Source organism: Caretta caretta, chromosome 11 (assembly GCF_965140235.1).
Source record: "Caretta caretta isolate rCarCar2 chromosome 11, rCarCar1.hap1, whole genome shotgun sequence".
Classification (NCBI taxonomy): domain Eukaryota; kingdom Metazoa; phylum Chordata; order Testudines; family Cheloniidae; genus Caretta; species Caretta caretta.
In genome coordinates, this window is record NC_134216.1 from 1373481 (window position 1) to 1385847 (window position 12367).

The window sequence follows — 12367 nt, forward strand, 5'->3', positions numbered from 1 at the left end:
CCGAGGCGGGTCATGTGACGGCTCCTGCTTCCTTCCCAGCTGCGGGGGGCTGTGACCATGGGGCCCGGGCGCCGACTCCTGCTGCTGGCCGCGGCGCTCCTGCCGCTGGAGGTGAGTCGGGCCGGGCCGAGCCGAGCCGAGCCGAGCCGAGCCGGGAGCCCGGGGGGCGCTGGATCCCCTTTGACAGAGACCCGAGCCTGGGTCTGTCTCCCCGCCCCCCCCCCGCCCCTCTTGGGGCTCGGCCCCGCCCCCGCCGGGGGCGCTTGGGGGCTCCGGGACTCGGAGCTCTCCGCGCCCCCCGCCACTCCGGCCCCCAACCCGCCCGAGGCGGGGGCGGCAGCGGCCCGGGTGCCACAGAGCGGGGCGGGGGGGCGGCCCATGGCCAGTGCTGGGGAAATCCCGTGGCCATCGCCCTGCTCTGGCACCTGGCTGCGCCCCCCAGGCTAACCTGCCGGGCGTCGCGGAGAGCAGCCCCCCCACCCCGGCTCGTCCCTGCCTTGACCCCCCAGCCATGGGGCAGCAGGAGGTGCCTGCACCTTCCCTTCGATCCGCCCCCAGGGCGCCCCCCAGCTTCCCTTCGACCCTGCCCCCCCGGGCGCCCCCCAGCTTCCCTTCGATCCGCCCCCCCCGGGCGCCCCCCAGCTTCCCTTTGACCCTGCCCCCCAGGGCGCCCCTACCTTCCCTTTGACCCTGCCCCCCAGGGCGCCCCTACCTTCCCTTCGATCCGCCCCCCCAGGGCGCCCCCCAGCTTCCCTTTGACCCTGCCCCCCAGGGCGCCCCCCAGCTTCCCTTCGATCCTCCCCCAGGGCGCCCCCCAGCTTCCCTTTGATCCGCCCCCCCAGGGCGCCCCCCAGCTTCCCTTTGATCCGCCCCCCCAGGGCGCCCCCCAGCTTCCCTTTGATCCGCCCCCCCAGGGCGCCCCCCAGCTTCCCTTTGATCCGCCCCCCCAGGGCGCCCCCCAGCTTCCCTTTGATCCGCCCCCCCAGGGCGCCCCCCAGCTTCCCTTCGATCCGCCCCCCCAGGGCGCCCCCCAGCTTCCCTTCGATCCGCCCTCCCCGGGCGCCCCCCAGCTTCCCTTCGATCCGCCCTCCCCGGGCGCCCCCCAGCTTCCCTTTGATCCGCCCCCCCAGGGCGCCCCCCAGCTTCCCTTCGATCCGCCCCCCCAGGGCGCCCCCCAGCTTCCCTTCGATCCGCCCTCCCCGGGCGCCCCCCAGCTTCCCTTCGATCCGCCCTCCCCGGGCGCCCCCCAGCTTCCCTTCGATCCTGCCCCCCCCGGGCGCCCCCCAGCTTCCCTTCGATCCTGCCCCCCCCGGGCGCCCCCCAGCTTCCCTTCGATCCTGCCCCCCCAGGGCGCCCCCCAGCTTCCCTTCGATCCTGCCCCCCCAGGGCGCCCCCCAGCTTCCCTTCGATCCTGCCCCCCCAGGGCGCCCCCCAGGGTGAGGCCAGCACCCTGGGTAGGGCAGCGTGTGCTCACAGCCCCCGTGGGGCCAGGCCTACGCCGGCGCCCGCTCCTTCCAGGTGGATTACACCCACGACTGCTTCCGCAAGGACGGCGCCCCCTTCCGCTACGTCTCGGGCAGCGTCCACTACGCCCGCGTCCCGCGCCCCGCCTGGCGCGACCGGCTCCGGAAGATGTACATGAGCGGCCTCAACGCCGTGCAGGTGTAGGTGACCCGCGTGCTCCGACGGGGCTCCCACGGGGCGGGCTGCCCCCAGGGCCGGTCCTGCCAGGGCCACTCGCCCGCCCACGGGCTCTCCAGGTCACGGCTCTCGCCCTGGGTCCCCGGTTCCTGCCCCAAAACCAGAGCCTCGTGTGGGGCCGAAGTGATCTCCGGTCCCCGAGCCTGGGGCTCTGATCCCAGCCCCACCCCTGCAGCCTCCGGCAGAGCAGCCATGGCCCCGGCGGCTGGTGACGGTGGCTCTGTGCTGGCTGGTGCGATGGCCAGGTCGGCTCACAGGAGACACTTGTCCCCCGCCCAGCGCGGCCAGTCGGCCCTCTGGCGTCCGAAGAGTTAATGCACCGATAACTGGGTCAGGGCCCTCGGTCCTGTGCCGCGCCCGGGACCCACACGTGTCGTTAGGGATCTCCCTGCCGTGCTGGGGTGCTCGGCCTTCCGCCACGGGCCGAGCCCCCCCCAGGGAGTACAGACCCCGGCAGCTGTGCCCCCCACCCCGAGGGCGAGCAGACCCCGGCGGCCGCTCCCCTCACTGATCCTGTCTCTCTTCCCCAGCTACGTCCCCTGGAATTACCACGAGCCACTGCCCGGGGTCTATGACTTCTCTGGGGACCGAGACCTGGGAAGCTTCCTGGACCTGACGGCAGAGCTGGGCCTCCTGGTGATCCTGCGGCCCGGGCCCTACATCTGCGCCGAGTGGGAGATGGTGAGGGCTGGGCAGGGGCTGCTCTGCCCTGAGTCTGACCCCAGCCCCTGTGTTCCCGGCCCAGCCCCCAGCGCCCCACCCCGGTCCGGCCCAGCCCCCTCTTCCCCCGCATCCGGCCCAGCCCCCAGCGCCCCACCCCGGTCCGGCCCAGCCCCCTCTTCCCCCGCATCCGGCCCAGCCCCCAGCGCCCCACCCCGGTCCGGCCCAGCCCCCTCCTCCCCCGCATCCGGCCCAGCCCCCAGCGCCCCACCCCGGTCCGGCCCAGCCCCCTCTTCCCCCGCATCCGGCCCAGCCCCCAGCGCCCCACCCCGGTCCGGCCCAGCCCCCTCTTCCCCCGCATCCGGCCCAGCCCCCAGCGCCCCACCCCGGTCCGGCCCAGCCCCCTCCTCCCCCGCATCTGGCCCAGCCCCCAGCGCCCCACCCCGGTCCGGCCCAGCCCCCTCTTCCCCCGCATCCGGCCCAGCCCCCAGCGCCCCACCCCGGTCCGGCCCAGCCCCCTCTTCCCCTGCATCCGGCCCAGCCCCCAGCGCCCCACCCCGGTCCGGCCCAGCCCCCTCTTCCCCCGCATCCGGCCCAGCCCCCAGCGCCCCACCCCGGTCCGGCCCAGCCCCCTCCTCCCCCGCATCCGGCCCAGCCCCCAGCGCCCCACCCCGGTCCGGCCCAGCCCCCTCTTCCCCCGCATCCGGCCCAGCCCCCAGCGCCCCACCCCGGTCCGGCCCAGCCCCCTCTTCCCCCGCATCCGGCCCAGCCCCCAGCGCCCCACCCCGGTCCGGCCCAGCCCCCTCCTCCCCCGCATCCGGCCCAGCGCCCCACCCCGGTCCGGCCCAGCCCACTCTTCCCCCCACATCCGGCCCAGCCCCCAGCGCCCCACCCCGGTCCGGCCCAGCCCCCTCCTCCCCCGCATCTGGCCCAGCCCCCAGCGCCCCACCCCGGTCCGGCCCAGCCCCCTCTTCCCCCGCATCCGGCCCAGCCCCCAGCGCCCCACCCCGGTCCGGCCCAGCCCCCTCTTCCCCCGCATCCGGCCCAGCCCCCAGCGCCCCACCCCGGTCCGGCCCAGCCCCCTCCTCCCCCGCATCCGGCCCAGCGCCCCACCCCGGTCCGGCCCAGCCCACTCTTCCCCCCACATCCGGCCCAGCCCCCAGCGCCCCACCCCGGTCCGGCCCAGCCCCCTCCTCCCCCGCATCTGGCCCAGCCCCCAGCGCCCCACCCCGGTCCGGCCCAGCCCCCTCTTCCCCCGCATCCGGCCCAGCCCCCAGCGCCCCACCCCGGTCCGGCCCAGCCCCCTCTTCCCCCGCATCCGGCCCAGCCCCCAGCGCCCCACCCCGGTCCGGCCCAGCCCCCTCCTCCCCCGCATCCGGCCCAGCGCCCCACCCCGGTCCGGCCCAGCCCACTCTTCCCCCCACATCCGGCCCAGCCCCCAGCGCCCCACCCCGGTCCGGCCCAGCCCCCTCCTCCCCCGCATCTGGCCCAGCCCCCAGCGCCCCACCCCGGTCCGGCCCAGCCCCCTCTTCCCCCGCATCCGGCCCAGCCCCCAGCGCCCCACCCCGGTCCGGCCCAGCCCCCTCCTCCCCCGCATCTGGCCCAGCCCCCAGCGCCCCACCCCGGTCCGGCCCAGCCCCCTCTTCCCCCGCATCTGGCCCAGCCCCCAGCGCCCCACCCCGGTCCGGCCCAGCCCCCTCTTCCCCCGCATCCGGCCCAGCCCCCAGCGCCCCACCCCGGTCCGGCCCAGCCCCCTCCTCCCCCGCATCCGGCCCAGCGCCCCACCCCGGTCCGGCCCAGCCCACTCTTCCCCCCACATCCGGCCCAGCGCCCCACCCCGGTCCGGCCCAGCCCCCTCCTCCCCCGCATCCGGCCCAGCCCCCAGCGCCCCACCCCGGTCCAGCCCAGCCCCCTCTTCCCCCGCATCTGGCCCAGCCCCCAGCGCCCCACCCCGGTCCGGCCCAGCCCCCTCTTCCCCCGCATCCGGCCCAGCCCCCAGCGCCCCACCCTGGTCCGGCCCAGCCCACTCTTCCCCCACATCCGGCCCAGCCCCCAGCGCCCCACCCTGGTCCGGCCCAGCCCCCTCCTCCCCCGCATCCGGCCCAGCCCCCAGCGCCCCACCCCGGTCCGGCCCAGCCCCCTCTTCCCCCGCATCCGGCCCAGCCCCCAGCGCCCCACCCCGGTCCGGCCCAGCCCCCTCTTCCCCCGCATCCGGCCCAGCCCCCAGCGCCCCACCCCGGTCCGGCCCAGCCCCCTCCTCCCCCGCATCTGGCCCAGCCCCCAGCGCCCCACCCCGGTCCGGCCCAGCCCCCTCCTCCCCCGCATCCGGCCCAGCGCCCCACCCCGGTCCGGCCCAGCCCACTCTTCCCCCCACATCCGGCCCAGCGCCCCACCCCGGTCCGGCCCAGCCCACTCTTCCCCCCACATCCGGCCCAGCCCCCAGCGCCCCACCCCGGTCCGGCCCAGCCCCCTCCTCCCCCGCATCTGGCCCAGCCCCCAGCGCCCCACCCCGGTCCGGCCCAGCCCCCTCTTCCCCCGCATCCGGCCCAGCCCCCAGCGCCCCACCCCGGTCCGGCCCAGCCCCCTCTTCCCCCGCATCCGGCCCAGCCCCCAGCGCCCCACCCCGGTCCGGCCCAGCCCCCTCCTCCCCCGCATCCGGCCCAGCGCCCCACCCCGGTCCGGCCCAGCCCACTCTTCCCCCCACATCCGGCCCAGCCCCCAGCGCCCCACCCCGGTCCGGCCCAGCCCCCTCCTCCCCCGCATCTGGCCCAGCCCCCAGCGCCCCACCCCGGTCCGGCCCAGCCCCCTCTTCCCCCGCATCCGGCCCAGCCCCCAGCGCCCCACCCCGGTCCGGCCCAGCCCCCTCTTCCCCCGCATCCGGCCCAGCCCCCAGCGCCCCACCCCGGTCCGGCCCAGCCCCCTCCTCCCCCGCATCCGGCCCAGCGCCCCACCCCGGTCCGGCCCAGCCCACTCTTCCCCCCACATCCGGCCCAGCCCCCAGCGCCCCACCCCGGTCCGGCCCAGCCCCCTCCTCCCCCGCATCTGGCCCAGCCCCCAGCGCCCCACCCCGGTCCGGCCCAGCCCCCTCTTCCCCCGCATCCGGCCCAGCCCCCAGCGCCCCACCCCGGTCCGGCCCAGCCCCCTCCTCCCCCGCATCTGGCCCAGCCCCCAGCGCCCCACCCCGGTCCGGCCCAGCCCCCTCTTCCCCCGCATCCGGCCCAGCCCCCAGCGCCCCACCCCGGTCCGGCCCAGCCCCCTCTTCCCCCGCATCCGGCCCAGCCCCCAGCGCCCCACCCCGGTCCGGCCCAGCCCCCTCCTCCCCCGCATCCGGCCCAGCGCCCCACCCCGGTCCGGCCCAGCCCACTCTTCCCCCCACATCCGGCCCAGCGCCCCACCCCGGTCCGGCCCAGCCCCCTCCTCCCCCGCATCCGGCCCAGCCCCCAACGCCCCACCCCGGTCCGGCTCAGATCCCTGCTTGAGCTGAATTCAGGCCAACGTGGGGAAGCTCATCACAGAGGCACCTCGGAGACCCGCATGCGCCCACCAGCAAATGTCTGGGAGCAGAGAATACGCGGCATGGATGCCAGACGGGGCAGCTGGAGCCGGGAACATCAGAGCGACCCCTTCCATCTGTGTGCTCACGAGCACCCCACACACGGCTCTGCTATTCCCTGCCCTAGGCTCCCCCCCCACACCTCCGCTGGTGCCCCTCACTCCCGACCCACAGCCCCCTCCTAGCTCTGCTGCCGCCCGTGAATTCTGACCCCTTTGTGGTGGGTCTGTGACGCAGGCTGTCACGGAGTTCCTGGGCGATGCTCTGGAACTGCTCCCCATGAAGCCAGTCAGGACTCTGGGGTAGTCGCCTTTCTGTGAGCAGCCTGTCTTCAGGACACACAGCTCACACAGCTTCCACCTTCCTGGGTCTGACCTCGGAGCATTCAGCATCCTCTGCCTCTCCGTGCGCTTCCCACAGCGAGTCCGCTCAGGCGGTGCTCCTGGGGAAGCCAGAGGGTCCTGCACCCCAACTTCGCAGTCAGACGTGACTCTCAGCCAGCCAGTAAAACAGAAGGTTTATTAGACGACAGGAACATGGTCTAAAACAGAGCTTGCAGGTGCAGAGAACGGGACCCCTCAGCTGGGTCCATTCTGGGGGGCAGTGAGCCAGACAACCACGTCTGCACTTCACTCCATGTCCCAGCCAGCCCCAAACTGAAAAACCCCTCCAGCCCCTCCTCCTCTGGGCTTTGTTCCTTTCCCGGGCCAGGAGGTCACCTGATTCCTTTGTTCTCCAACCCTTCAGCTCTCACCTTGCAGGGGGGGAAGGGCCCAGGCCATCAGTTGCCAGGAAACAGGGTGTCGGCCATTCTCTGTGTCCAGACTCCTGCACACACATGCCCTCTAGGGCACTGCAATGATCATACACCCTTACCCCACCACCTAGATACTTAAGAACTGCCTAGGGGAAACTGAGGCACCCCCACACTATTCAGAGGAAACATTAAGAACAGTCCCACTTCGTCACACAGGCCAATGAAACCTTCCTGCGCCTTCCACTTGGCCCAGAACCGCCATGTGTCTGGGGACTTACGAGTCTCTTTCTCCTCCGGGCTGTTTCTCTAGGGTGGCCTCCCTGCCTGGCTGCTGTGGAAACCAGACATTGTCCTTCGCTCCTCTGACCCAGGTAAGGGGCATCCCTCGAGGACCAGCCCACCGGGCTCCTGCCCTCAGCCACGCAGGGCCACTTAGTTGGTGCCAGGACGCTGTGGGGCTCTTGCGTTTACCTGCTAGGCTTCTCCCCATCCTTGGAGACCCGAATGCAGAGCAGCTGGGCTCCTTCTCTTCCCCCTCCCTCCCCGCCGCCCGCTGGAGACGGGGGTCAGCCTCTCACCCCTGGGCGAGCCAGGAAAGGCTGGCAGGCTCTGCCAGCGCCCTGTGCCCTCCCCACAAACCACAGTGGGCTCCTGGCTCTCACACGAACCTTGCACCTGCCAGTGCAGTCCGAGACGGGGGCTGAGCCCAGCTGCTGTCTCTGCTCCCAGATTACCTGCAGGCCGTGGATTCCTGGCTGGACGTCCTGCTGCCCAGGATCAAGCCCCGGTTGTACCAGAATGGAGGGAACATCATCAGCATCCAGGTGGGGTGGGGTGGGGGGCTCAGGGTCCCTTCCCTGGCTCACTGCTTCTTTCCAAGCCTATCCCAGCAACCCAGAGCCCTCTGTGCTGTCCCCCCGGAGCTCCCTGCCCCTATAACCCTCCCACTAGAGTCTCCTACCCCTGCAACCCCCATTGCCCTGGAGCCCTCTTCCCATCACTCCTGTCCCCCACAGAGCCCCCTGCCCCAGTTGTTACCCGCACAAAATTCTCTGTTACTTGCACTCTCTAGGACATCCCACCTCTACCTAGTTCCTAGGGCTCAAGGTGTAACCCAGTTGATTTTAGCACCCCAACCCTTTCCCAGTTCCTAGGGCTCCCGGCAAAAGGCACCTAATTTTACCCCTTCATGGCTCCACTTCTACTCCAGGCTCAGAGCAAACACCCATTCCCTGTGGACTCAGGGCTTAATCTTTTGTGGGTTTACGGAGTCTTTTACCAGTGAAAGAGCCTCACACAGTAATAGCCTCTTGACCTCTATTTATTAACAGTCACCAAAACAGAACGCGCATGCTACACATACAACCCCCACCACTCCCAATAAGACAGATGAACTTTTCTTGATGGCCAGTCAGGATCAGGTCCGTCTGGGGGACTCCAGTTTCTGCCCAGTGTCATTGGCAGAGGGTTGGTGTCTGGCAGCTCTGGGGCTCTGTCCTGGAGTTGGTTCCCAAGAATTCCTTTTGGACATCAGTTTATATAGTGAAACTTGCATCTCGCTTAGCTGTACCTTCACCAATCATTTTACTAACCAAGCCTAACATTGTAACAAAATTCTCTAACCACTCCTACCCCACCACCTTAATTAATTTACACCTAGCAAAATTAACTATGTAACAGACAGAAACAATAGGGAAGTGGGGACCATGCAGATAAAACAAGACATGAGGATTTCGCAACCCCAACTATTGAGAAGTGATTTCTTGCCAGACAGGACGCTATCAAACTACGTTGTCTTTAACCAGCTTGAGATCTGTTTCTTTATCCGGTGAGGGTGCATGCTATTTGGATGGGGTCTCCTTCTTATCAGCCCGATATTACATTGTTTTAATGTCACTAGTTGGAATGTGAGGATGTGACTTCCTGCTTCTCAGCGAACGGCTGCTGCTCTCCTAACATGGCTGCAGACAAAGGCCTCAGGCCTTACAACATGGCTACAGGAAAAGGCCTCAGGCCTTACAGTCCCTTCCTTAATGACGCTTTTACCAAAGCTGCCGTTACTATCCCACGAGTCTGACACTGCAGGCCAGCCTCCCATGTTCTTCCAACCGTTCTCCTCCTCCAGCAAGCCAAAGCCACTGTGCTCACTAATAAAGCCAATTGGATTCCAATGATCACCACAATGGGGTGAACCGTAGAATATCAGGGTTGGAAGGGACCTCTTGAGGTATCTAGTCCAACCCCCTGCTCAAAGCAGGACCAACCCCAACTAAATCATCCCAGCCAGGGCTTTGTCAAGCCAGGCCTTAAAAACCTCTAAGGGAGGAGATTCCACCACCTCCCTAGGGAACCCATTCCAGTGTGTCATAGAATCATAGAATATCAGGGTTGGAAGGGACCTCAGGAGGTCATCTAGTCCAACCCCCTGCTCAAAAGCAGGACCCATACCCAATTAAATCATCCCAGCCAGGGCTTTGTCAAGCCTGACCTTAAAAACTTCTAAGGAAGGAGATTCCACCACCTCCCTAGGCAACGCATTCCAGTGTTTCACCACCCTCCTAGTGAAAAAGTTTTTCCTAATATCCAACCTAAACCTCCCCCACTGCAACTTGAGACCATTACTCCTTGTCCTGTCCTCTTCCACCACTGAGAATAGTCTAGAACCATCCTCTCTGGAACTACCTCTCAGGTAGTTGAAAGCAGCTATCAAATCCCCCCTCATTCTTCTCTTCTGCAGACTAAACAATCCCAGTTCCCTCAGCCTCTCCTCATAACTCATGTGTTCCAGACCCCTAATCATTTTTGTTGCCCTTTGCTGGACTCTCTCCAATTTATCCACATCCTTCTTGTAGTGTGGGGCCCAAAACTGGACACAGTACTCCAGATGAGGGAGGCCTCACCAATGTTGAATAGAGGGGAACGATCATGTCCCTCGATCTGCTCGCTATGCCCCTACTTATACATCCCAAAATGCCATTGGCCTTCTTGGCAACAAGGGCACACTGCTGGCTCATATCCAGCTTCTCGTCCACTGTCACCCCTAGGTCCTTTTCCGCAGAACTGCTGCCTAGCCATTCGGTCCCTAGTCTGTAGCTGTGCATTGGGTTCTTCCATCCTAAGTGCAGGACTCTGCACTTATCCTTATTGAACCTCATCAGATTTCTTCACCACCCTCCTGGTGAAATAGTGTTTCCTAATATCCAACCTAGACCTCCCCCACTGCAACTTGAGACCATTACTCCTTGTTCTGTCATCTGCCACCACTGAGAACAGCCGAGCTCCATCCTCTTTGGAACCCCCCTGCAGGTAGCTGAAAGTGATACAACTGTGGTTTAAACTTCAAAGTAGTTCACAGTCCTTACTGATACGTAGTGTTCACAGTCATAACTTTTAACCTTTGTAATGTTGCAAAAACTTCTCTTAACTAAATAAGTCATAAAATACAATTCATTATTGTCTACTCCTGCCATTGGACAATGACTTCTAACACAAACACATCCCCTTCCTGCCTATACAACAGCTGGCTTTTGTTCGGTGAATATCTCAGACATACAGCTTGGGTTCCTTTGTCTTTAACATAGACACGTCCATCTCTTTCTTGTAAATTTTGATCCTCACACACATACCCCAAATTTTCATGGGCTACCCGCTGAAACATGTCAATGGTTTTCCGCTCTTGGGTTTCTTTATATGCCCAGGGATGGTGATTTTTTGCTCGCCGGGTTCCCACAGGTACCACTGGATATATACCAGTAGCGAGAGGGTGTAGAGTTACTAGATATGCTCATAGAACCCTTTGATCTTTATTTAGGGTAAAGTTCACCAATTTCCATCATGCCGTTAATTGTCTCTCCCCTTCTGTAACATTTTCCCACAACAGTTTTTATTTCCAAAGGCAAATTTCCTCACATGCCTTCCCAGATTATTTGAATGACCACGTGCTGCCTTATTTCCTGGGCCCGCGTACAGGCGAATGCTCAGGACACGTGTCCTTGTACTGAGTCCATAGTCCCTGCCAACAATAACGAATCCTTTTCACCTCGCTGTTGCCACACTGGCAGTATTTTAGAAAATCATTGTTGCCCCATCCCTCTATGTGAGCAGCACCCAGTACTCAACTCCTAATCCAGTTCCACCCAAAGCAGTTTCCAGTACACCCCTTGGGAGCCTAGGCTACCCACCCCTCCTGGCTGCCAGGCAAATCCAGTAACCTTCAGTGGTTCACACTGAGGAAATGTTGGGGCAGTTCTACCTTTACCGTACTGCCCCGTATAGTAATCAGGGAAGGTGTGGCAATGGCCTTCCTTCCCTTCCTTCCAACTTTATACAACACCCAGGTGCATTCAGCTGCGCTTGCGTGCTGGAAGTTGATTAAGGCATGCCGATTATTACTGATTTTCAGGGGCGGCGGGTCGCATAGGCTGGGGGAGGCTCAGCCTCCCAAAACAGCCGGGCGTGACCCCACCGCTTGCCGTGACCACTCCCTGGGCTCCAGTTCTCTGGCTCCTTGAGCCCCCCGTGCTCCAGGGCAAGGGGGGCTGGGGCCACAAGCCGCTCTCCCTCCTGGCGCTCCTTTGGGGTTGGGGGGCTTGTCATGGGACTGGGCCAGTAGCCGCGGTGTGGGGGGTGGGGCTCTGGCAGGGTGTGGAAGGGGCGGGGCTGGGGGTTCGCCTCCCCCCACTGGGGGTTCACGTGCCCCTGGTAACCAGTGGTTTCACATACTTTTCTTTCCCTTGGTAATTTCACTTTGAGCTTAAAATGTTTTATGTCCATCCTTCCATTCCCACCAACAGATAAACCTTGTGTCTGAGGCACGTTCTGCCTTTAAACGTGCCTTTACCACCTGGGGATGTTTCCCTGTTCGCCTCTGCCTTTGACCTCTGCCATTCTGCACTATTGGTTTCTGTGAATACAGTTCAAATCCTCATTAATCCTGTTCTGCCTACTGCAGTAGTTAAAAAACAAAAAACAAAACGCAACACACAGCAACGGTAGCACAAGACAAACAACAACACAACACAAAATATAAAGCACAAAACACACTATCTGCTGTGGCAGTGGATCCGCGGTATTCTGGGTTGCTCTTCAGCGGGTAGCAGCTTTCCCTGAAGTTCTGAAAGACAAAGAGCATTTTTCTACCCCCTCTGGGGGGCGGCAGATTATGGCTTAAAATATCTCTTCCTTTTACAAATCTCCTTGCGGATTGCAGGCAAAACAGAGGAATTACCCCACATTCTTTCCTTTGGTTTTGTTCTATAGGCAGGCCAGGATTTAATGGCGTCTACCTTTTAAGGGTTTAGGGTGAATTATCTCACTGTTCAGTCATTAAATTCATGAGGTGGTGTACCTCAGTTTCCCTTTCCATACAGCAAACCAAGTTTGTAATCGATTTTTGTTAGGTTGCTTTCTTGCTGTGCTAAGCGTTAAGTTTATTCCCAGGTCATAGCTGAGAAGCATCATTATCATAATGCTTTTTTCTTCCTTTTTTTTTTTTTTTAAAACCACGAGGTGTGTTTCCAATTACCATTTCTAGCAGACTTAAAAGTTTTTTCCCAAAAAATCATATACATTGTTACAGGGTTACTCGTTAACATTACATTTATCCCAGTGTTTAATATTAACAATAACATTTGCATCAAATGTATTACAAGTGGGCATTTAAACATATCTTGTTATGCCTCTTACTTAGACAATTT

At 64.1% G+C, this 12367-nt stretch overlaps 1 protein-coding gene across 4 annotated transcripts in view; it reads left to right on the plus strand.

The window, feature by feature from the left end:
* GLB1L (galactosidase beta 1 like) overlaps positions 1 to 12367 on the plus strand; it is a 21892-nt gene continuing 9525 nt past the window's right edge. For 2 of the 4 annotated variants that reach the window (XM_048868707.2, XM_048868708.2), the window contains exons 1-5: positions 1 to 111; positions 1492 to 1664; positions 2232 to 2382; positions 6982 to 7042; positions 7401 to 7495. In XM_048868707.2, coding sequence (XP_048724664.2) covers positions 58 to 111; positions 1492 to 1664; positions 2232 to 2382; positions 6982 to 7042; positions 7401 to 7495 — 534 coding nt within the window. In that variant the 5' untranslated portion in view covers positions 1 to 57. The remainder of the gene's footprint in view (positions 112 to 1491; positions 1665 to 2231; positions 2383 to 6981; positions 7043 to 7400; positions 7496 to 12367) is intronic. The other 2 variants (XM_048868711.2, XM_048868710.2) reach the window with 2 other exon arrangements.